This window comes from Gymnoscopelus microlampas (assembly GCF_963454915.1).
Source record: "Gymnoscopelus microlampas genome assembly, chromosome: 8".
NCBI lineage: Eukaryota > Metazoa > Chordata > Actinopteri > Myctophiformes > Myctophidae > Gymnoscopelus > Gymnoscopelus microlampas.
Window position 1 is genome coordinate 57,190,862 of NC_139945.1, and position 27,032 is coordinate 57,217,893.

The window sequence follows — 27,032 nt, forward strand, 5'->3', positions numbered from 1 at the left end:
ATAAAAAATCAAACTATAATCCATAGCAACTTGCAATAAGCAAGGACAAAACATGATAGGCTATTAGGTTTAATGCATGGCAATAATAATAATCTAGGAGGATTTATATATAAATACCTTGGAGTAAGGTCCCGTACAATTGCTGCTTTAGCCTCTCTGATGGTTGGACTGTCCTCGGCTAGTGGTGCCATGGCATCAAGGATTTGAACCTTTAGAGGGAGTATCATAGAAGCGGTGGGTGTTGTCTCGCTGCTCATTAATTTAGTGACAGACTTAAGTGGTTTCAGGAGTTGAACGAGTTGTTCTGCCATTCTTTGTTCGTTGTCATTTAACATTGGCATGTCCTTGACATTCTTCTTCACAGCTGTGTCCATTAATGTGGCATAGACGGCAGGCTGCTGTTCCAGATATCGTTCTAACATGTCATGTGTAGTGTTCCAACGAGTACTGACATCCATGATTAACATGTTTGTAGGCAATGTTAATGCCTTTTGTTTCTCAGTCATCTTACTGTTGGCGGTGGTGCTTTTGTGGAAAAACGTGACAACTCGCCTTACTTTCCCTAGAAGACGGGACACTGTGTCGTTGTCAACTGACTTCTTGGCTGCGAGGTTAACAGTGTGGGCGAAGCAGCCTATCTGTGGCCCCAGCGCCTCCACTGCATTGATCGCGTTGACTATATTCGATGCATTATCTGTGGCGACCGGGATGGTTAAAGGCGGCCGCTCCAACTTCCACTCTGTCACTGCGTTTCTCATCTCTTCTGCCAAGTTGGCGCTTGTGTGGCTTTCATGCATTGCACGAGTTTGCAGCACTGCACTTTTGATTTCCCAATCTGACAAATAGTGAGCTGTAACAGTAAGGTAACTTTCCGTTGCACGGGACGTCCAGCCATCAGTGGTCAGCGCGAGGCTTTGGGCTTTAGCCAAATCGTCTACAAGCTCTTGGCGCACTGTTTCATAGATGGCAGGAATTACTTTCGCACTGAAATGTGTACGGCCAGGCACAATGTAACGTGGGTCGATGGTTTTCACTACGTGACGAAAGCCCACGTTTTCAACCATGGAAAGAGGCTGCATATCTTTAGCAATGCACATCCCAATTGCAAGGGTTATTTTCTTGTGTTTCACAGAACCAAAGCTATAGGGCTGCTGCAAAGTTTCTCGGATAGTCTGTTGTTTTTGTGCCGATGTTACCTGCGCGGCTGGCCTGCTCCAAGCGAGCGCTACATCGGGGTGGTGACGCTGTAGATGTGTGCTCATATTGCTAGTGTTCCCATGTGCATACGCCACACGCTTTAAGCAATGCTTACAGATAGTCTTAGCCCTGTCCACTTTTTTCTCTCCACCGTCATCATAGTCAACAGGGAAACCAAAGTGTTCCCACACCGCAGATCTGAATGAGGCTGGCGCCTCATCAAACTTTTCTCTCGCACTCTCCTCCACTCCGCCGCTTGCCATGATGACTTTTGTTTCCTGACTCCTGTGGGCTGCGGCTCGGATTTCACACACACAGGCGGTAGGGGGGAGGGGGCGAGCCAGTGATTGGATGTCTACTCGCGGGGCGGGGATTTCTACAGCACAGAGTGCTTGCTGTAGTGTAGGCACAGTTCTGCTGGTCAGTGTGGCCAGCTGTAAGAAATTCTCTGATTGCGAACCGAAAGATTGCGGTTCATAAATGCGTATTGAACCGTGCATGTCGTACCGTACGGTTCGGTTAAAATCCGTGAACCGCGGCACCCTTATATATCTGTAGCAATATATTGTCCATGATGACGGAATAAAACTGGGCTTCGTTTATTTCATCAGCTTTCAATTTCAATTAAATTCAAAGGAGCTTTATAGGCATGAGAAAACATACGTTTACATTGTCAAAGCAAGTGTCAAAATATAATAAAAAACAGTTTAAGAAAACGGGGAAAGTATATACAGTTGGAGGGGCTACAGCATTGTATTAAAGAGAGTTACATTGCGTTATTATATACATGCTATATATACAGGGTATGAAGCTTTTTTGAATCGAATAGCATCAATCTTTTGCAGTCACTTTGGGACAATTAGCATTTTTTTCCCCTCAAAACTATTTCAATGGTATACAAAAAAACGTAGATTTAAAATGTGTTTAAAGGTTGCAGCTCTGTTTATATGCGCAATAGGTCTAGAGGTCTACTCGGTACAGATAGTGCGGGACACTCAATGGTTAGTTGTTCTTAGGGTGGTTGTATTCCATTGACTAACCTTCTTTTATCGCAACAGTTCACAAATCTTGCTGTTGTGTTCGTCGTTGTTGTATTTCTCCCTGTAGCTATGGGAGTTTTTTGTCGTTGGTCATGTTTTCAAACTCACTTTGGGTGTATGTAATCTGTGAGAAGTATGTGTCTCTGATGTCTCGGTATAGTGGGCAGGTGGTTAGAAAGTGTAGCTCTGTTTTCGCTACACTTTGTGTGCAGTGGGTGCATAGTCTGTCTTCCTGACTGGCTTTCACACGTTGAGATAATATGTAAATAATCTCATCTTGAATCTGGTGACGTAGGTATTTCACTGACCCTTCTGGTCGGTTGGTCAGCTCTTTCGAAACAGGGTCTCAACGAGCCAAAAAATGCCCAGCATTTCCCTGACCTAGAGCCTCCCTATGCCCCTGAATGCCAAGTTGCATGATGCTAGAGTGTTACATTTACTGTGCACACCATGACCTGTCTCCAAAACTGTGTTGCACACTACACTACACTACACAGGCATCAAGATGTATTTGAGAAGGTTCATGCTTGTACATTTTTGGGGGGAAAGATGTCTCCAGGCATTTATTCCGTTTACGCATTGTTACGACCCTTTAGGTCTAGTCTAAGGATCGCAACATAATGACGGAAACCACAGCACTTGAATGAATTAAATTGTATTTATTACTCACAAACAGCAGGAGTAGAGTAATACTGAATACAATGCGTTTTAGTGAAACTTGGAACAAATAACAAAACAAATGAATACTACGAAATATGAGAATGAATGAATAAACAAAGGAATGAAACACAAAGAACAAAGCAGGCTAACCAATAACAAATGATAACTAAACAAAACAGAACAGAAGCCTCCTCAAGAGGAGCTCTAAGGCACCATAGTCATTGGTAGTTCATAGAATAGGTGGTGGGGGAAAGGAGGAACAGAGTCTCCGCTCACACTAGTAAGTGCTGGTGTTTCCCCAACAAGTGTCAGATACGAATGAGCCTTTGTAGGAGATCTGCAGCCGGTCTGTCAGTCGTAACCATGGAAACGAAGCGAGCAGGCCAATCCGTGGGGGTGATCACTCCCCACGTGCCGATCCGTCGTCAAGCCACGCCCCCATGCCACAGGACGACTGAGATTGTCAATGAGTGAGATCAGCCAACGCCCAGGCCAGCGCTCTCACTCATTCTGTTGCAACTCTTAGGCCTACTATATAGGATATAGAAAACAAACATAACAGCACCTTAACAAATAATAACCTAATAATAATACTAATAATAATAACAACGGCCCCCTGGCCGTAACACCCCCCATCCTAGAGAGAACTTCCTCCCCCAGAGGTTTTCTCTAGCATGGGTTTACACTTTAACCCTAAGGTTTACTTTACACACGTGAGAGGGCATCAGCCAACACATTATCGACGCCTCTTTTATGGCGAATCTCAATATTGAAATCTTGCACCAGTAACGACCACCTCATCAGCCTCTGATTCGAATTTTGCATTTGTTTCAAAAAGACCAATGGATTGTGATCCGTATAAACAAGAACAGGTAAAGGGCTTGAGCCGACATACACTTCAAAGAATTGTAATGCTAGCAGTAAGGCCAGAGCCTCCTTTTCCACAGTACTGTAATTGCCTTGTGGCGCATTGAATTTTTTCGAATAGTAGCAGATGGGATGATCGATACCTTGTGCGTCCTCCTGCAGTAACACCGCACCGGCTCCGCCGGCGCTGGCATCCACCTCAAGTTTGAATGGCTGGTCGAAGTTTGGGGCTGCCAGCACAGGGGTACTGCAGAGGAGCGCCTTGCAGGATTCAAAAGACAGTTGGCAAGCAGGTGACCACACAAATGTTTTTTTAACACTGGTCAGGTCAGTTAACGGCACAACTATCGCAGCAAAATTTTTGCAAAAGCCGCGATAATAACCGGCCATTCCGAGAAATCTGCGGAGCTCACGCCTCGTTTTGGGCGCCGGATACTCAAGTATTGCTTGAATTTTTGCATTTACTGCGCGGACCTGACCTTGACCTACCTGCCTGCTAAGATATGTAACCGTAGCACACCCGAACTCGCACTTGGCCAAGTTCATTGTGAGGCTGGCCTCTGTCAACCTCTCAAAAATCAATTTTAAAATGTGAATATGCTCAGACCACGTCTCTGAAAAAGCAACAACATCATCCAAATACACTTCACAGTTCTCTATCCCGTTAAGAACAGTGTGCATTAACCTTTGGAATGTGGCGGGTGCATTTCGAAGCCCGAATGGCATTACAGTGTACTGATAAAAACCATCGGGTGTAACAAAAGCGGACTCAAAGGGACTTGCCAATAGCCTTTGAGTAAATCAAGTTTAGTAACAAATTTAGCAGAACCAACCCTATCCACACAATCCTCCATGCGAGGCAGCGGGTAGGAATCGGCCTTTGTCACATTATTAACTTTTCTGAAATCAATGCAAAAACGCTGGCTACCATCAGATTTAGGCACAAGCAAACATGGTGAACTCCACGCACTAGAGCTGGGCACAGCCAGTCCGTTCTCTAACAGATAATTAATCTCTTTCTTAAAAAGAGCACGTTTAGTAGGATTAACCCTGTATGCATGTTGTTTGATTGGGGGGTTATCACCTACGTCTACGTCGTGAGAAAGGACATTAGTGCGGGAGGGAGTGTCTGAAAACAGAGCGGAATTATCCTTAATTAAAGAAATAATATCTGCTTGTGCGCGTTCATCTAAATGGTGCAAAACATTTGGCAAATTTGCCACCACGTCAGAGTTTTGCAAACGTAAACCAGAGGAGTTTTTTGCACGTAAGCCATCACTTTCGGGGGAATAAAGCGAGGGCGCAACGAATGCCACCGAGGCAACAACAGCGGGTGAGACTGGAGATGCGCTCTCGGCGCGATCACAGTATGACTTGAGCATATTCACATGACAGACCCTTGTCTTCTTTCTACGTTCTGGTGTTTTAACCACATAATCTGTCTCACTAAGTTTTTTCTCTATCACATAAGGACCACAGAATTTTGCTTGAAAGGCAGAACCAGGGATTGGGAGGAGGACCAGAACTTTATCACCTACTCGAAAATCCCTCTTTACAGCCTTTCTGTCAAAATTCTCTTTCATCTGATCCTGAGATTCAGACAACGCACTGCGGGCTGTCTCTCGAGCTTTGTGCAGGCGCTCACGAAATTTGGAAACATAATCCAACACATTTGTGGTTGGACTAGTTAGGTCACACAACAGGCCATCTCTAAACGCATGGAGAGGACCACGAACACTGTGGCCGAACACTAATTCGGCAGGACTGAAGCCAAGCGACTCCTGCACACTCTCCCTAATAGCTAACATAAGAAAGGGCAAACCCTCATCCCACGCTTTTACCGTCTCAGAACAGTACTTCGTCATCATCGACTTAAGCGTTTGATGAAAACGCTCAAGCGCGCCCTGGGACTGTGGATGGTAAGCACTGGACTGTCTGTGTTTGATAGAAAGAGAGGATATCACCTGCGCAAACACTTTGGAGGTGAAATTACTTCCTTGATCCAATTGAATTATTTTCGGTAGGCCGAAAATAGAAAAAAAATTAGTCAAAGCTTGAATCACCACTTTAGCCTTTAACGTGCGTAACGGGAACGCCTCCGGATAGCGAGTAGCCACGCACATCACAGTCAATAAGTATTGGTGACCAGACTTTGTCTTAGGCAATGGGCCTACACAGTCTATGATAATATGTTCAAATGGTTCTTGAATGATTGGAATTGGTCTCAACGGGAGGAATAACCTGGTTAGGTTTTCCTGTGACCTGGCACACATGACAGGAGCGCCAAAAATCGGCCACCGCGGATTTCAATCCTGGCCAATACAAATACCGAAGGATACGATGATAAGTTTTTCGAACACCCAGGTGCCCCGAAAAATGATCATGCGCCAAACTCAAAATTTGAGATCGAAAGGCCTGAGGTACAACAATTTGTTGCACCGAATTCCACTCCAAATTACCTACAACAGGCGGATACCACTTACGCACCAGAAGGCCGTCCTCCTCACTATATGGGCAGCTCGTGTCACCTGTACGAGCTGCAGCCCAACATATAGTGAGAGACGGATCATTCTGTTGCACCAGCATGAATGATTCTCTGTTCACATCAAACACAAACTCGGCCTTAATGGGCAACAACCTATCACCCACTTTCTGCTTGGATTCGTGTGCAGGAACACTCAGTGGCTTTTCAGAAAATAAGAACGAATCGTTCAAACTTAACACATCATCAAATTTCCGTGCCTGCGCACGGGTCACAGCACAGGCAGGGAACACAGTGGGTGGTCCCCCACATACAGAATCAAAATGGTTTAAGTCAATCACAGGATTCAAAGTAACCTCTGGCGTCGGGAAAACCTTCTCCCCTGCCAGATCATTACCGAGAATTAAAGCAACACCGTTCACAGGTAAACAATCTCGTGTACCGACCTGCACAAAACCTGACACAAGAGGCGAGCGCAAAAAGATGTTATGCAGTGGCGCGCGTAATGAACTCATTTCTACCCCGAGCAACAGCGCATCAGAGCCACAAAAAGACCTATTTGAAAAGGGCACTGCGTAAAATCAAAGATTGAGAAGCCCCCGTATCACGCAACATGACAATGGGGACCTGCTCATCTTCACTTTCAGACAGTGCAACTGTACCTTTTAAAAGGAATGGGCCAAAGCACTCGTCCGTCTCTGCCTGGACAGGCTCACCTGAACCAAGTGGAGACGGAGAAATAGAGCGCACAAAACCCACACCTTTTGATTTTTTAGGAGAATTGGAGCTCTGATTATCTTTGCGCTGCAGGAGCGTGGGGCACCGAGAAATGAGATGCCCCTTCTCATGGCAATAGTAGCACTCCCTAGCCTCCGAAGAGGCACGGCTACTATCGCCAGAGGGAGGCGGGCTTTTTGAGGACCTTCTCTTGTGGTAATGTTTCCCAGACTTTCCATTCGGGCCGCTTTCGCGCCGCCCGGATGGAAAAATTGGACGGTGAGACAACACAAATTCATCTGCACTAATTGCAGCCTTGGCGATAGTTTCAACTTTTCGCTCATTCAGGTACACTACAACTCTCTCTGGCAGACATGACTTAAACTCCTCTAACAGAATCAGCTCGCAGAGCTGGTCAAAGTTGTATACCTTGCTTGCTTTACGCCACTTTTGAAATTGCACACACTTCTCCTGTGCAAATTCAACGTGAGTTTGATTGGCAGTTTTTTCAGTAGTTCTACATTTTTGGCGATATGCCTCAGGGACCAATTCATACGCCCGAAGAATTGTTGCCTTAACAATTTCGTAGTCCAAACTCTGGTCAATAGATAGACTAGTACAAACCTCTTGGGCTTTGCCCACTAATTTACACTGCACCAATAAGCTCCACATATCTCTGGGCCATTTCACAGTTGCTGCTATACGTTCAAATGCATGAAAATAGGAATCTATCTCCTTTTCCTTAAAGGGAGGCACTAAGTTAATATGCCTAGTGATGTCAAATACAGGCTCAGTGCGCTCAGGGAGGGGGCTGGATCCCGTCGCAGCTACAGGCTGAGAGGCAGGTGACCGGTCAGAGTCAAGCCTCACCCGCAGATGAAACAACTCGAGCTCCTTGCTCTGCCGCTGGAGGTTAACCTCCGCGGTTTGGAGCTCGAGCCGCTTCATCTGGAGCTCCACCTCTCGGAGGCGGAGGGCCACTCCTAGATCACCCAAATCCCCCTCAGCTACTGGTTGTTTTTGCTCAGACTTTTCAGGCGGTTCTGGTTCGGAATCAGAGTCTGAGCCATGGAGATCCGCATCCCCATGGCCTCCAGGGGCTGCCAAGAGAGTGTCTGGCTCCCCCCCAGCTACACCCCCAGATATACTCACCGCCGCTGCTTCTGACGATTCTAGGATACCCCTCTCCTTTAGTCGCTGCGCCACACTGGCCTGTATCTCTGCTTTTCGGGCCCCAGCCGAAACAGAGATCTTGTAATCTTTTGCTATGGCCAACAGTTCTACTTTTGTGCACTGGCTTAAGTGTTCATCAGTGAGGACTTGTACTACTTCTACCTGACCAGAGGACATGATTATACCCCGTTAGTACAATATACTACCTGCCAATCTTTTTCTTTAAAGCAAAATATACCTCTTTCACCCCGCAACCACCCTACTATTGCTACTCACTTTAACCAATTATGATTGCCTTAGCTTAACCAAAGTAATTAATTAGCCTAACGAAAAAAAAACATTATTTTTTTTTTGTGTGTCTTTTTCCAGCCAAACCGAGAACCCAGTTTGTGTAATGGCCTGGATCCGACCCAAACCACCACACAAACTGGACCGGACGAGCCCCCAATTATGTTACGACCCTTTAGGTCTAGTCTAAGGATCGCAACATAATGACGGAAACCACAGCACTTGAATGAATTAAATTGTATTTATTACTCACAAACAGCAGGAGTAGAGTAATACTGAATACAATGCGTTTTAGTGAAACTTGGAACAAATAACAAAACAAATGAATACTACGAAATATGAGAATGAATGAATAAACAAAGGAATGAAACACAAAGAACAAAGCAGGCTAACCAATAACAAATGATAACTAAACAAAACAGAACAGAAGCCTCCTCAAGAGGAGCTCTAAGGCACCATAGTCATTGGTAGTTCATAGAATAGGTGGTGGGGGAAAGGAGGAACAGAGTCTCCGCTCACACTAGTAAGTGCTGGTGTTTCCCCAACAAGTGTCAGATACGAATGAGCCTTTGTAGGAGATCTGCAGCCGGTCTGTCAGTCGTAACCATGGAAACGAAGCGAGCAGGCCAATCCGTGGGGGTGATCACTCCCCACGTGCCGATCCGTCGTCAAGCCACGCCCCCATGCCACAGGACGACTGAGATTGTCAATGAGTGAGATCAGCCAACGCCCAGGCCAGCGCTCTCACTCATTCTGTTGCAACTCTTAGGCCTACTATATAGGATATAGAAAACAAACATAACAGCACCTTAACAAATAATAACCTAATAATAATACTAATAATAATAACAACGGCCCCCTGGCCGTAACACGCATGCATTGTTATTATAGTAGGGTGCATTTTACTTGGCAACAAGCCAGCAAGGCTCACAGTAACAGCGGTCAGATTTTGGTGAATACTGCAACCCAACATGCGTGGCAATTTTATTCCAACTTTATTGGAAGTGTAATGATGTTCCGAAAAAAAAACTACTACTACTGTCCGTACCAATAGTCCATGAGCCAGAGCCCCAAAATTGAGCAATGATGAATCGAAAGAGTGGGCAAAACCAAACCTATATTAAATTGTTCATAGGGTCAATACGAGTAAATAAATATATGATAACCTTTTCACAGGAGTAGCTTTTTCATGGTTATCACACATTTTGTTATTTTCCCCATACGTACATGACAGGTGAAAAAATTACAACATTTAAACAAGAAAGGATGACATAGATGTCATGGTGGACGGCGCAGGCCCCCCCCCCCCAAAAAAAAATAATAATATAGTGTTTGGGGGTACAAAAGCATGGGATGAAAAAAAAAAAAAAAGGAGGTCCGCGTTCCCCCCCCCCCCCTTAGGGGTCCCTGGAGACCCTTGGGGGTCCCTGGGGGTGACCTACAGACACGGCGAAGGAAAACTGTAAAGCCACAGCCACGCATGCAAGATGTTGCACATGAACTCTGCAGCCGCACTGAGCAGAGATGCTCATAGGCCTGCGTCCTGCGTCGCTGACGCACAATATTGTGAAAGGACACTGGCGTCCATGAGACGCACTAGAGTTGTCACCAACAACAGAGAAAAATATAAAAATAATTAGCGATAAAATTATTAGTGCACGATAAGTATCGGCCCGATAATTATCGGTTCGATATCAGGAATTATGACGTCATCCCGATAAAACCGATAACATTAATAATAGCTCCGATAATATATAATATTTGTCAACTGTGATCTGCATGGACTCTCGGTTAGACACCGTTGTACTGGAGAAGTATAACTCTCGGTTAGACACCGTTGTACTGAAGAAGTATAACTCTCGGTTAGACACCGTTGTACTGGAGAAGTATAACTCTCGGTTAGACACCGTTGTAGTGTTGTGCTAGTGTTGTGCTAGTTACTGAAAACCAATGACTAGTTACCATTACTAGTTACTTCATGTAAAAGTAACTCAGTTACTTTACTAGTTACTTACACCAAAAAGTAATGCGTTACTGTGAAAAGTAACTTTGAAGTTACTTTAAAAAAAAAGGGCTCCCATTATTGCCCTTATAGCCTTCATTTCAGTACTGTTATTGCATTGGAGAATAATACAATCTGTTGATCAACTTGACATGCATTTGCATCACTGAACTCTGCTAAGCAATGTGGTCTATACCAGGGGTTGCAATATAGGATTGTAACCTGCTGGTCCCAATGTCCGGAATGAATCAAATTTATCAGACATCTGATAAAAAATACCGGTCATAATTATGTTTAAGCATTAATTACAATTAAGCAGGTGCGTAAATACAGCCTAACACTTAGGCCTACAGCATTATATTTTGGATTGAGCTATTTGAACATGAACCATGATGAACGAGTAATATACACATTTTATATACAGTAGCAGGGTCATCTTGCACAAATACATTAATTACCTACACTACCATTTGTGCCTGGCAATCTCCTTCTCACCCATTGACTTGCATGTTAAATGATGGCGTTTCCCCTTAAAAATAATCGATCATTTCAGGAGCAAGAGCTTAAAAATCTCTTCTAAATCTAGTCAACAAGGCCTGCAGTAGGCTATGCACTGGACAAATATGCATGACATTATTTCAATACACTAAAAACATGGGAAATGTTAGAGGGAGTAATAGCCATGGATACACGACGGTCGACTGTCACGACCGTCATGGATGAACTTCAACCTAGTGTTTGCACTTTCTCCATTTATGGCCCGTACATCTACATAAACGTTCATATTTCAAAGATAAAGTGCTTATCCCATGGCGACGGAGGTTACATGTATATATGGGCTCTCAAAGTTCCTGTATCATCCGTATTGTTCAATAAAAAGCATTTTAATCTGATCGGTGGCCATTTTCTTCATATGCTTTTAACAGAGTGACCCTATCGGTTGGTAGGTGTATTGCACTCGAATACATTAGGAAAAAATGGCCACTAATCGGATTAAAATGCTTTTCATTGAACAATAGTAGTTCAGCTTGGGAAAAGCAGCCTTTAACGGGTTTGGGTACGTGGTTCATAATCACCATTGCGTTATCGTGGTATTCCTTCTCTCTCTCTCTCTCTCACCTGTTGTGAGCTTGTAGATCTGCTATTTTCAAATAGCCAACGCAGCCATGCAGATCTGCAAGCTTAACCGAATGACTGTTAAAGCAGTTTGTTTAAATTACTTTATAAAATGTTATATTTTCACAGGGATTATTTATTAGTGTAGATATACATTTTGGAGTGGATATATGTGTCCAGATGCCTGTCAGACCGTCTGCTCCGCAGGTCTAGAATGGAATAAACGGGCGCAGCCAACGTCAACAACTGGTCTCGACCAGACGTGAGATCTCAGCGTACGGTAGGATGAAGCCCACGTCAGGATATATTGATAAATGCCGAAAGGTGCGGTGATATCGCTGTACGTTCATTATTCGGGCTGCACCGCGTTGATAAATGAGGGCCACTGTGCCTTCCTTCCGCCAGACAGCTTTTTGTGTATTTACTATGAATATCGCCCCTATACTTAAGGCTGACAAATAACGTAATACACATCCATTCTCTCTCTACGTCCTGCGTGTCTGGAGGATGTTGGGTCTTTTGAGCAATTGAGCCAATGTGTATTCTCAGAATCCCATTTCACACTCGAGTGTGAAATGTGTCTGTCTGTGTCCCTCATTCACAGAACCGGTTTTCTACGTCATGACATAAGCGCACAATATAAACACCACACACATGTCCTGGCCTCGTTCTCTTCATTTTTGATTCTTGAGACAGCAGAGAGGCAGCAATGGCACCAGCGTAAAAAAAAAAGTTTGTCCAGAGCAAACTCATCGACGCGAGGACGCCTAAACGAACGGTAGCCACCGTGACCGCCTAAACCACTTTCAGGACAAGCTGCTTCAGGCTGCAGCATCAGTCCTGCTTGGTAAAATAAAGGCTGAACTCAGTGGACATTGGACAATATTTTGCAATAGGCCTACTCGCGTATAAAGATTTCCCGCTTTCCAAACGGGAACTAGTTGCAGTTTGTATTCGATTCATGGAGGATGGAGGACTCATCAAAGAGCGGGCAGTGGAATTTATTGACACCGCGGATTTAACTGCACGGTGCATCACAAAGCACTCCTAAAAGAAACCAATCATCTACCAACTTTTGTAGGCTACCCGTGTCTAAGCTAAAACATAAACATGTAGGTCGCCTACATAGGCTACTTTGGTAAATAAATCTGGTTATTTGAAGAGGAGGTTATTCAACTCTCCAGCTGTCTATCTGCGACTCTCTCCCCCCCCGCCCCCCACCCCCCCTTGCGCTTCAACTACATGCAAAAAGGCCGTTCGCAGCTCGCGATGCTTAAATGAAGAAATGTACACGGAAAATCATCTAAAACTATGCTAAATAAACCCCCAAAAAATATCAAAAATAAAAGCGGGGCTTTATTGTGGCTTAAATAGATTCAAGTCGACACTTATTAATGTTTTGGTGCATTCTATAATTTAATACAAAATTCTGATGCCTCCATAGTCAATAGTCTATATGTCTACCTCTGCAGTGCCTGAGTGCCTGTGACAACAGGCGGCCGTTCAAAAATTTTCAGAGCAAAGAGGGGGCGTCTCCCTGCATGAATCCAAGTTGCAGCAACCAATCGGTGTTCGGAGCAAAGGGGTGGCGTCTCCCTGCATGAATCCAAGTTGCAGCAACCAATCGGTGGCAACCAGACCCTTTTTTAGCAAACCGGCCCCCTTTTTCCCACAAACAGAGAGTTGCTTACCAAACCCCGCCCCCTTTTCACCTAAGCCCCGCCCCTCTTTATAAGGCCTCAGAGGTTAACTCCCCGAATTCCTCAGATGCCTCAAAAGTGATCATAGAGGACGGCTCGCTTGCGCTCTGCCGTCCTAAAAATAGTTATCATAATGAAACTTCCCCAGTTGATTACTTACATGAAGACAATGATTTATCGTATTACAAGTTTTCTGAAATTATATATTTAAATATGCAAATTAGGCATTAGGAAAATATGCCCACATTTGCATAACTTTCCAGAATCAACATTGGAACATTGGACAAAGCCAGAGTCTACTTATTTCATTTTGTTAAGATGTTGGAGTCAAAGGTTTTTAACGAGGGAATATTCAATATTTGGCAAAATTTTGGGGTTCTGGCTTATGGACTAAATGCCTAATTTGCATATTTAAATTTTCATGTAAGTAATTTCCTAGTATAACCATAATACCTGATGATTATGTTTTAGTGGGGGGGGGATCACTGAAAATCACGGCACCCCGTCTTTAAGGATATATCTTTTGGTATTGGTGTCCTCGATATTTTCACAGAAATTGGCCCGATCGGTTGGAAAGCATTCTAGGGGCCCTATTTTTGCCGGTGACTTACTCATTATCCCTAAACTTCTTTGCCATTTTTTACTGTTTTAAAAAAAAATGTAATAGTTCAAATAGCCAATCTACATGCTCACACCGATGTAGTTTTGAAAATGTTTGAGAAATGTTTGAGAAAACTGAAAGAGAGAGAGAGAGTGCCAAAACACACCTGAACAAGCCAAAATCCTTCTGGGAAAATGTCCTGTGGACAGATGAGACCAAATTAGAGCTTTTTGGTCTCTGTCCACAGGACATTTTCAGTAGTGGGGTCGTCCTGGGTCTCCTACCATAGAGTCCCCTTCCATTGAGTTGGTGACGGATGGTGCGAATTGAAAAAGTTGTACCTCGTGTTTGAAGGAGGTCAGCTTGAATCTGTTTTGCAGTTGTCCAAGGTCCTTCCTCCACCATTTAAACAATCCTTCGCTGCAATCTTTGGTCAATACTTCTCTTGCGGCCTCTTCCAGGGAGGTTGGCTACTATACCATGGGCCTTAAACTTCTTTATAACATTGCGCACAGTGGACACAGGGACATCAGGTCTCTGGAGATGGACTTGTAGCCTTGAGATGAGTCCATGCTTGGCTACAATCTTCTCACTGACCTTCTCAGACAATTCTCTGCTTTTCTTTATTTTGTCCATGCTTAATCTCTCAAGAACAGATTCAGAGCTGCGCTTAAATCTGTCGGGAGCCGTGTTGATAACCTATGCACATTGGCTACAAGTGGGCGGGCCTTCAGATCAGGAAGCAGGTCGCGCTTTACCCAATCAAATGTAGTGGATATTCTTTTGCAACTCTAACGGGGTGTCAATAATATTGTCCAGGCCATTTATTTTATTTCTGCGTGGAATGAGCTAGGATTCATTCCATTTATTCATAGTATTTATTCCATTTTTTTGTTGTGTTCCTCTACAAACCAAATACATACATATGTTGATGCCAAAAAACACATTTCTGGAGGAATTGTAGTGTTTGTTTGTTTTTTAAATGCAAAGGTGCTAATTAAATAGAACATTACATTTAACACACCCAATACCAGCCATACCAACAAGGTCCAATGCAGACCAACCAGGGGCCCCTGACTCTATTCTAACTTGCCCATCAGTCAATTTTTCATCAGACAGCTTTTTAAAACTGTTCAATGACTGGGAAAATTCTATTTCATGTGGGATTTTGTTCCACTCCTCCCCCCCCTGTGAATTGGAACGAGCTTCTACCTACCTTGTTTTTTTTTAGGTTTGGTGGTTTAAGATCAGCTACACTAGCCCTTGTGTTCACGCTGTGGTAGTCACTAACATTCTGGAAATAACCTTTGAAGTATTTGGGGCACTGTTATTTCAAAATGTTATAGACCATAATAAGTCTCAGTTGTTGTATTATACCTTCCACGGGGAGCCACTTTAGTTCTTTAAAATGGTTATGGCCAATGTGGCTTCTTGGGGAGAGGTAAAGGGGAGGTAAAGGACTACCCATTAGTTTATTTTGGGCCGTCTGTAGTTTATCTTTTGTTTTTTTTTAGATATGCCATTATACCGTAGTTAGGCAGGTGTCGTCAAAATGGCATTGAACTAATGCTGAGGCCAGTGTCCTCATGATGGTTTTATCTAGGTATTTGGCTATCCTAGCTAGGAACTTAGTCCTTGCATGGATCTTGCCAATGACCGAGAGAGCCATCGACTCACTAGTCATACTCTGATCTAATATGCAGCCTAGATAAGTAACTGAAGTTTTCTCCTGGTTATTTGTCATATCTGCCCTGTGCAACTTCAAAACCTAAAAGCCAAACAGAAACATATTGTTGTATTCATTTGCTCCAGTTTTCAATGACAAAAACAAAATCAAATCGTTAATCGCAATTATTTGTGACTATTAATCGTCATGTAAAATGTCATAATCGTGACAGTCATGAGTTAACGTTGTCTTATTGTTACTTCAGTTTGCATTTTGTCACTCACTTGCCTGTCTATTCTTTAGTCATTCCTACTGTATGGTGGCTTCCTCTGGTCTCCATGCTCTATGTAAGTGGTTCCCAAGTGGGGGGTCCCCAGATGATTAGCTTAATGTGTCACATTGTTTTCTCACTCAACAGTAAATCAACGTACAGTATTAAGTGTATACAGGGTATCTGCACATTTCTAAAGATACAATTTAAAAAGCCATTACGCCGTCATTAGCAGTAGCGGTGGGCGGAGGAGGCTGTCCAGTGTTAGAGCCCCGGGGCAACCAGCGACATGCAGCAACATAACCCACTGTTTTCTTCAGCTCCTCCACATAATGAACTCCACTGTGTCTCTGAGATTAGCCTGTAAGCTCCTGTCTGTCTCTGAGAGGATGAGTCAGGCCCCTCTCTATTATCTCATTAAGACCTGGAACTGTGTCATTTTTAGATTTGTGCTAAATAGCATTATTTTACACTTTGGGCTATTCAAAAATAGCAGATATACAAGCTCATAGCGCGGCACTGTGACGCGCTACGAGCTTGTAGATCTGCTATTTTTGAAAAATCGTGAAAATGTGTGCACATTTTTGAATATATATATTTTTAAAGCGAACATTTTTATTATTTATATTGATGGGGGTCCGCAGCCAAATACATATAATTTTGGGGGTCCTTGACATGAAAAAGACTGAGCACTAGAGATGCACGATATAATCGGTAACGTATCGATATCGGCCGATATCAGCCCATATCGGCCGTATCGGTATCGAACCGATGTCAAAATAAACCCGATTAAATTCTCCGATATTGTATATTGTATAATAAAATGAACGAGAGCAGTCTCTCTCCCTGTCTATGTCTCTTTAAGAGAGTCGGCTGTAGCTCCTCCCCCCTCCACGCACTATACATGCTGTCTCTCTCAGACAGAGACAGTGAGTGCACTACGCAACAGGCTGCTAGGCTAAACTGCTACGTGAACAGAAAGTAGTCGAAACTAACAGCAAACTCTTCACGTCCATTAGTTCATACCCAGAACAGTCAGAGGGTTTCTTGTACATCTTAAATTAGATTAGAGTAGTGAAACTGCGGAGGATATATTTTCAACACGAATGTGTACATTGCGTCGATTGGGAGAGCTAAGGGGGGCTTTATTGTTTAGACACCAGCTTCGAATGCTATCAATGCACTGAATGGGAGATTATCACGTTATATCAGACCATTGAATGGGCGAGTAGGCGACGAGTAGGCGATACACGGACCTACCCGCTACTGACTACCGACCTACAGCACTTGGAGGCGGAGCAGTCCCCACAATGTTAGAGCAGAGGCTAATGAATTTAGGCAACAGACAATATGAATAACACTAATAACAAACTAGATTCAATGGCCCTGATTCATAAAGGGATTTACGACCATATTTTGTACGTACCGGCATTTAGGACAAGTCGTACATATCCACCTGATGCATAAAGATTTTTTGGTCTGTGTTTTGTGCGTCAGGTGCGCACGTTCTCAGGTCAGCCCCGAGGCTGGCGTACTAGGGCTGAAATGTGCGTATGTCTTTAGAATGCTTTATTCTTCATGCCAAAATCTATTACAACAGTGGCAAACCTCAAATAAAATATATATGTGCCCAACATTTGTCAACACATATATATAAAAAAATAAAAAATAAATGTCAAACGATGTATTGCTTAGACATGTAGATAGATTCCACCGCTTTTTATTTATTTTCTAGGCTATGAGTCGCATTTAGAGCTGAAAAGAGTGTGTTTGCCAGCGGGCCATCTCAGCCAAAGTGTCACGTAATAATGAAAATAGGCTATCATGCCTTAATGAGACTGCGGAGAGACTGACGCACCTCAGTGTCCGTGCCGCGGTATTAATTTGTAGGCTAATAGTCTACTGTAGGCTACTCTACTTTATATTGATCACATGAACGCCACACACAACAGCCTAATAAATATTACCATCTGATGAGGAAACTAATAGTGGATGAAAGCTGTGTCCAGAAGATCTATTCCCCATTCCGACGTAGGACAGTGATATATTAATCAAAAAATAACTAATTTAACTAATTCAATAAGTAATCAATAAGCTCTGGTCCATAATCGGATAGCAGCGTTCCACTTGGATGCTGGATTTCATAATCTTTTTACCTTGGTAAAGGTGCGCAATGTTCATTAGAAAAGGCTTATAGGCTATAATATCCTTTCCACGTTTTATTAGCCTTTTATTTGGTAATGGGGTTAAACCTTGTAAACGTCTTTATTCTCATTACACATGAGAGCATTTATTACGTGATCCGCTTCCAGACAGAACAGTAAGTTGTCACGGCGATGCGACACCGCATCTGTTATCTTTAACCGCATCTGTTATCTTTATTCTTTAGACGGCGGAGTTTAACTTGCATCAGCGTTGCCAGATGTTGTGAGAGAAATAAGCAACCAGGTCTATGAAAATAAGCCCAAAAGAAGCAACTGACAGCCCATTATAAGAACTTTAATTAAACCGTAGTGAGCTTGTAGATCTGCTATATATATTTTTTTTAATCTTGTAATAAAATGTGGAATATTTGGAAGATTTTTTAAACATTTTAACAACACAAATCTGCCTCCAGCGGGCACAAAACATTTTCAGATGGGGCTTATAGGGATAAATTAGCCTACATATTAACTTGGGGGTCCATGACATAAAAATATTTGACAACCACCGGTTAAAATAATTGAACAATTGTGAAGCAAGCCCAAATAATGAACTACACTTTAGAAACAAGCCCAAAAAAACGCACCCCACAGCTCCCAATATTTACAAGCAACTTTACAGAAAAATAAGTCCAAATTCGCTTATAATAAGCAGACATGGCAACACTGTTTAACACGGTTCAGCACGGTGACGTTGAAGTTGGATGCTGTTGGATGCAGCCTTCCAGAGAGTAATCATCACACCTGGTCATACGCACTGGTCATACGCACGTCTCTGTCATATACGACACCCCTTTTGAATCGCACGTCCGTTAGTGAGTACCAGAAATACGACCTCCTTTACGAACTTCATTTACACCATATTTACGACCCTCGTTTTGAATCGGGGCCAATGATCTTAGTTCCATAGGCCACATAACATGGTTTTGTGTTATACAAAGATTCAAATCATTCTGTGATGGCTTATAGCATACAAAAATTATGTCATAGTTAAGTTTGTTACTTAGAAGAATATATATAATTAATGTATTTATTCCATAAATATTTTTCATTACAGTAGGGCTAGTGGAGAGGGGGGTTTACCATCAACTTTCACCAGTAAAACAAATTAAAATAAAAAAAAATCAGCAATGAGCTCAATATAAATATAATATATAATATATCGGTATCGGATCGGTATCGGCCGATATGACCAAGCAAATAATCGGGTATCGGATATCGGTCATAATTTCAATATCGTGCATCTCTACTGAGCACCACTGATATAGAAACATACGTTTTTCAGAATACTGTTGAGATTTAGGAGACATGTAGAATCGGCTTCAGGTCTCAATGGGTTAATGACTTTTAAGACCTTTTTTTAATACCAAATTGGTAAAATATTACATAAGAAAGAGTCAAACATGGTGAACATTGCCGAACTACAAGCTATGTTCACAGTATTTATCTGTGGAACCAAGTCAAACTAAATGTGATGCCTACAATTCCAACTGCTTGTCAGGATGGGGGTTCCCCAGTTCAAACATGATTATTTTGGGGGGTCGCGGCCTGAAAAGTTTGGGAACCCTTGCTCTATATGTATCATGTCTGTATCCTCTGCTTCATGTCTTCCCACTTAACTTTGTTAAAGTTAAAGTGGAAAATGTGGATCATGTGTTATGATAGACAGTTAGATAGACACAGACAAATAATTAAATATTACAGTACAAAACTGAGACTGTTCAATTTCCACCACAGTCAAAGTGTGTTGGTGAATTAGAGTGGTTGGAGTCCATAACAATTGTCTTTGATGAATGGGTATAGGGCATAGCAGTGGCGGCCATTTTGTGGGTCCACTCAATAAGAGATTTTCAAAACATATTTGTATCAATTATATTAAGCCTAGAATCAAGCCATTCAGGCTCCTGGCGAATCATGATATTAAACATTTGATTCTGGTGGGGGGGATTGGCCTAAAATAATTGATAAATATTTTTGGAAATCTATATGGGAAAAGTGAATGGCCTTTTATTGAGTGGAACCACAAAATGGCCTTCACTGCAATGCCCTATAGACTTATTGCTATAAAGCATGTAATTACAGTGGACGTTTCTCCAAATACCACAGCCATAAAACAGAGGAAACGCTTACATAGAACAATGTCAAATTCAAACTAATGGTTTTCTCTCACTTTTATCTTTTTGCCTAGACTTCCTGCATCTCCCTGTGTGTAAAGAGGTTTCCCTTGAACAGCAGGAGAGGAGCCCCAGTCTGGTCCAGGAGGAACCAGAGCCTCCACAGATCAAAGAGGAACAGGAGGAGCTTCTTCAAAAGCCAGAGGAGGACGATACGATAACATTGCTAGCAGTGAAAAGTGAAGATGACGACGATGAACACAGAGAGACAGAGCCCGTAGCCAGCACCTCGACTGAACACATGAAAACACAAGCTTATATAGAGTGCTGGGTGCAATCGCAACTAACTAGTGATGACCAGCCCCCTTCTTCACACCGTCCTGAATCCGACGCTGAAGATAGTGACGAGTGGGGGACCGGGGAAGATCAGTCGGCTGACCAGCTCCCCTCTTCACAATGCTCTGAATCTGACACCGAAGACGCGGGGGGTAAAAGCTTTAGTTGTACAGAGTGCGGCAAAATGTTTAGCCGAAAGGGAAATCTGAAGAGGCACACGATGATTCATAAGGGGGAGAAGCCCTTTACTTGTAAGGTTTGTGGCAAAGCGTTTGGTCACCTGGATCATCTGAAGAGACACATGAGGTCGCATACAGGGGAAAAGCCCTTTACCTGCACAGTTTGTGGCAAAGCCTGTAGTCAAAAGAGTGATCTGAAAACACACATGAGGACGCATACAGGCGAAAAGCACTTTACGTGTGCAATTTGTGGGAAAGGTTGTAGTCACTTGGGCCATCTTAAAACGCACATGAGGACTCATACGGGGGAGAAGCCGTTTACCTGTACAGTTTGTGGCAAAGGCTGTGTTCAAAGGAGTGATCTAAAAAGGCACATGAGGACTCATAACAGGGCTACAGACTGACATCGTCCCCAGTACATACAAATAAGTATTTGGGACGAAAATGTATCTCCCCTGCGATGCAGACGGGTCAAAAATATAATTTTATGAGCCAACTGTGCATACTACTGTCACTGTGCAATCTCACGACACGAGACCAATGTACGAGCGACACGAAAGATATGTTTACATCCGTTGCAAACATGCTGTACTATTTGGAGTGGATGGACACAGCGGATGTGAGAAGGGATATACGGTCAAACTGGTAATCGTCAGTGGCGTGCACGGACATTTTCATGGGGCAGGTGCTCAAGTAAAAAAAGAAGGGCACCTTGCGCGGCGCGCAGATCCGCCGGCTGCCTTAGTAGTGTGAGATTTGTAGAAGAAAATTGCAACGCACATTTTGGGGAATTGTTAATATATTAGAATATTTTAATCCAGAATTGATCGATATCACCATGGGCTACATACTGTAAACCAGGGGTCTTCAACGTTTTCAGGCCAAGGACCCCCTAGCTGAGAGAGAGAGATGAAGCAGGGACCCCCTCTATATTGTATAAAATTGTGTTTAAGATTATATTGTATAAAATTGTGTTTAAGATTATACTTTTTTTGTTTACTTGGTCTGCTCTTTTTTCCCTCTACACCTATACCTCTTTGCCAAAAATAGCCGATCTACAAGCCCACAACGCCTCACAGCGCGAGGCGTTGTGGGCTTGTAGATCTGCTATTTTTGGCTAAAGTTCTCCTCAGAAAAGGGATGCTAGGTTCCGAATGGTTATGGTAAAAAGAAAAATCATATCACATAAAGATTTGGCGGACCCCCTGTAGTAACTCTGAGGACCCCCTAGGGGTCCTGGACCCCCTGTTGAAGACCCCTGCTGTAAACTGGAAAAAAAAGGGCAGGTGACCTAGCACCACCTAGAATCTATCTGTGCACGTCCCTGGTAATCGTATTCATTTATATACAGTGGTCAATGTGCTGTATGTGTTGATGACGATATCAACATGTGTTGATATTGTCGTAGTGAGAACTGGGAGGGGAAAGTTACAATGTAGACCACGCCCCCACGCAGCCTCTCCTCCCCACAAGAAGAGGCTCTAGCTGAACATTAGGGATCTACAAGAGAGACCTTTCCATGGATCAACACCTTGCATCTTCGTTCACCAAAACATTGCTGTGCCCCATAAAGAGTAGTTAACGCTATCATATGATTATCTAATAATGTTAAATGGAACATGATATTGCCTCACCAGACACCGACTTAAAAAGGGAGGATGTTGTTTGAACAGAGGACCATATTGTTATTAAATTGGTTGTTTTAATGATTACCTTTGACATCTGTTTAAAACGCATAGCTATGCCCAAATACAAGCTGTTATGTTTTTTTTTTAACACTGCAGCCAGTCGTCCAGGCATTCATTTCACGGAGCTCCGTGCTGTGGCGGCTTATTTACTCCCAACAATGGTCTTTTATTGAACTCTCTCAATAACACTAGCTCAGCTCGTCTCAAATAAATATCTCCGTCTCATAGGGATGGGACAAGTTACATTTAAAATGGGATGGGAAAGTTTCATATTGTGGCAAAAAATAATTGCGATCAACAAGATTATCGCAATAATCAAAGTGTGCTTAAAACTTAAAATGCCACTTTTGTTAACCTCATTAACTCTCTCAGTGCCAATGAAATAAAAAAATATGTTCATACTGTGCCAGCAATTCTTTAAAAAAAAGTTTTAAAAAAGTATTTTAAAAAAGTGCTTAGGGAGCGAGATACAGCCTTTTTCAGTTATAAGTTACACAAGGAGTGGATGGAGCTGCAAATCTTCAGATAATGATATCTTGGGTTCTGATTTTTTTTTTTTAACTCTTCCGTTTCGTTCTTGGCACTGAGGGCATTCAGAAAAAACTCGGGATGTCTCGTTGTGTGGCAGTGAGAGAGTTAACCCTCAGCATCCCTATTTTGGGGGGAACGTTCGCCAAAAATAGCCTATCGACAAGCTCACAACTTGTTGCAGCTTGTAGATCTCCTATTTTTGGCAGATCAATTTGTGCAGAGTGAAATAAGAGCGTACCAAATGCACGCTTTACAGGTCCGCTTTATCAAGTATAGAGGGTTTAAGTGGTGCTGAATTTGCAGCTCAACAAAAGGGCGGTGGACAATTTCAACAATTTAAACTCTGTGATATGATTATTGTGAGCGTTCTTTTGTTCACAATAATAGTGATTATCGTACCATCCCTACCGTCTCAGCCACAGTTCCACCTGAATCTAAATGACAATGCTATAGAAGCCATCTGAGTTGAGACATGATATCACACACATACAAATGTATGATCATTCATTGTAATCCAGGGTGACAATGACAAGTCAAAGATACTAAAGCAGAGGAATCACCTTATCTGACAATATCAACTGAATAAAATGAGCTCAACTCAACCCTGTTTATTCTCTTATTATCTTATATGCATGTTTTTAACAGTCAATGGATTTTACTGCTTACATTCATTATGATTGAAAACCAAATGCTTATGTTGCTTTCTTTAATTGCTGATTCAACTTCAATCTCCACATTAACCAAGTAAGTTGCTTCTGGAGACAGATATTGTCTTATTGAAAGAGGATAGTTCATTATTTGTTTTTGTCATTTAATTTTAAATGTCTTACATTGGAAAATTAATAATAATAATAAAATAAATTGAAAAATGAAGCCTCATTCAATAGAAGGACAGTATCAGAGATCAGTTAATTTGATGAATGTCAAGTATGAAGCCATACATAATGTACGCATGTTTCCTATAATTTGTATATTTAATGTGTGGAAATTGGTTATCTGAATTATTTGGGCTGAGAAGCTATTGAATGTAAGATACTACAATGGTATGAGAATATATCAATGAAGGTGAAGGTAATAATGTATGTGCAGAAAAGTCTAGTCACAGCTACGGACGGAGGAGATGCGATGTAGCTATGATTGTAAATCGGCTATATAACGAAAACCTTAATATCCGGTCAGCAGAGCAACAGAGTTACAGATATTAAGGAACAGGCCTCGAATGCTATCAATGCACTGTATGGGACATTATCACGTTTTATCAGACCATTGAATGGGCGAAGTAGGTGACATATTGACCTACCCGCGTTTTCATCTGACCATTCATTGGGTGTAATCAAGAAATACTGACCTACCCAGAGGCAGAGCAGTGCCTGCAGTCATTTAGATCTAAGTGCAGAGAAGATTTGATGTATCAGGTGTTACAGACACACAATAATCTAATTCAAATGGGTTGAAATACAATTCATGTGGGTCCCAGCACATGTTGGCATAGAAGGTAATGAAGAAGTAGATGTGTTGGCCAAGAAGGCTCTGTTAAATAATGACATCCAGCTGAATATAAGTCTTAGTAAGTCAGAGGCAAAATCAATTATATGGAAGAAAGCTGTGACAGAATGGCAACAATCATGGGAAGAAGAAGAAAGGGGAAGACCATATTTTAGATTCCACAACAGAGTGAATGCAGGAAGAAAGAGGAGAAACGGAAGTAGGAGAGAGGAGGTTATTATAACAAGACTAAAAATTGGACACAGCACATTAAATAGGACCTTGCATCTGATGGGGAAACACCCCACAGGTCTATGTGATAATTGCCAAGAGGAAGAGACTGTCGAACATGCTATGATGCATTGTAGGTTATATCAAGCTGAAAGAGAGGCCATGATTGAAGAGCTGAGGGAGGTGGGAATTGAAGAAATAACGTTTGAAAGGATAGTGGGGGCAGCAGAGGACAACTCAGGCAGAGGCACAGTGGTGACATTTATTAAAGAAACAGGACTGTGGGATAGAATTTAGTGAATTATGGATGAACAGAAGAGGGCGGTAATGCAACTATAAGGATGCCAACCGCCACAAAACACCATAAAGAAGAAGAAGAAGAAGGCAGAGCAGTCCCCACAACATGATTTACGATTCTGTGCCTATCTAGTTGGGTCATCTGTGGCACTTCCGTGACAGTGGAGAGCAAAGGTCCGTTTCTCAATGGATTTGTCATCTAGGAGGGTTATTGAACAAATTTAGCCGGGGTGTCTTTTTAAAAGGGCCGGAGAAAATGTGTGAGACCAAAATCCAAAATGGCTGCCGTGAAAATGAACTTTTTAATGGTTTGACCTACAAAGATGCACAATACATGGTTTCAGAGCATATTTTGGTCAAGGAATACATATTTGGTGTTTATATAATGATTTGACCTATTGTTGACCTTCAAATGCAAAATGGCTGCCAATTATGAGCTTCAAAGGGTTTTTTTTTTCCAATAATGATATAACATAATATAATAATAGAAAGTGTCCTATGCATATCATGTTGGAAAGTGCGTTTTGCCTCATACTTAGGATAAATATTAAAATAGTACATATTTATCTTAGTAGTGTTAAAATTGCAATAAAAGCACCATATGAAAACACAACATAAAAAGCCCATAAAAACACAACCAACAGGGGTCAGAAAATGCATGATAAAACTCATATTGAAAGTAATCAAAAATGCATTATAAAAACCCATATTAAAAGAGTCCAAGTCCATGTAAAAGAGGAATAAAATGGCTTTATTCATAAAAATCCCTTTTAATTAATGAGGTGGTGGATGAGTATGTTGGATATGTATGAATATATGCATGTGTGTGTGTGTGTGTGTGTGTGTGTGTGTGTGTGTGTGTGTGTGTGTGTGTGTGTGTGTGTGTGTGCGTGCGTGCGTGCGTGCGTGCGTGCGTGCGTGCGTGTGTGTATGGTGCAATGTGCATGTATTTCTATGTGAATGTCATGGTCTATCATTGAGCCCATTGGGTGCGACCGTCTTAAGTTTTGCAATCCATCTATGTTCGCTGAGTTTCCGCTGTCCACTGGTCCAGCGGACTCCGCATTCCAGACCTGAAATAATGAGGTTAGTGGTGGGATGGGACTGGAAGTGTGTTTATAGTGTTGTCTGTATGTCTGCACGTGTGATATGATATAGATGTTGTTTGAGTCTTATTTCTAATGCATGTGTGGTCTCTCCTATGTAGTGTTTGTGACAGAGTGTACAGGTGATGATGTAGACTACGTTGGGAGTGCTAAGTGATAATGAGTCCTGAATGGGGGATGAAGTATGACTATGAGGGTTGGTGATGAATTTACGGCATCTGAAGTGAAGTGTGTGTGGCTGTGGAGGCTGTTGGGGGAGGGAAGTGAAGCTAGAATGCACAAGGAGGTACCCTAAGTTTTTGTTCCTTTTGAGTGCTGATATGATTCTATGGGACTGTAATGGGGGGTATGATTGTTGTGTGGTGGTGAAGTTTTGTTTGAATGTGTGGTGCAGTGGTTGCAGTCTGTGTGAGAATGTGGTGATTAGAGGAATGAGTGTTGTAATGGTGAAATGTGATTGAAATGTTCTCTACCTGAAGAAATTGTAAAGCAACGGATGATTTGGGACTTAATGATGCCTGCAAATGTATGCTTTAGATGATAGCTGTGTTTATGGAGTAATGAATGTGTGGCTGTGTCCTTAAAATATACTTTGGTGAGTAGTTGTTTATGTGTGTGGTTTATGGGCTGTAGAAATACTCTGGTGTCCAGGAAATGAATCTCTGTTGGATGTATTGTGTGTTTGATGGTTATGGAAGTGTGGTGTGTGTTCAATATGTTTAAAAATGTGTCAAACTGTTGTAGTGTATGTGGCCAGAGTCCTATGATGTCGTCCAGATATCTGTAATACATGAGTGGTTTGAGTGGACACTTGGCCAAGGCCTCTCTCTCCCATTCACTCATGTAGATGTTTGCATAAGCGGGAGCAAATTTCTTGCCCATGGCCGTGCCCTTGATCTCTAAGTAGTGCTGGTCATTAAAGACAAAGTCATTACAGGTTAAGCTAAGTTATAAGAGTTGTAATAATGCTTGATCCTGTCGTGTGTTATCTGGGTGTGCTTGAAATAGTCTTCTAACTGTTTGTAGGCCTGTGGGTGTGTTAATATTGGTATACAGGCTATTTATGTCTATGGTAAAAATGTGG

At 42.4% G+C, this 27,032-nt stretch overlaps 1 protein-coding gene across 1 annotated transcript in view; it reads left to right on the plus strand.

Annotated features, from left to right (window-relative positions):
* LOC311050348 (uncharacterized protein) overlaps window positions 1-22,564 on the plus strand; it is a 32,010-nt gene extending 9,446 nt beyond the window's left edge. Inside the window, exons 3-4 of the mRNA XM_084064363.1 lie at window positions 20,170-21,265; window positions 22,107-22,564. Coding sequence (XP_083920489.1) covers window positions 20,170-21,014 — 845 coding nt within the window. The 3' untranslated portion in view covers window positions 21,015-21,265; window positions 22,107-22,564. The remainder of the gene's footprint in view (window positions 1-20,169; window positions 21,266-22,106) is intronic.
* The last annotated feature ends 4,468 nt before the right edge of the window (window positions 22,565-27,032 follow it).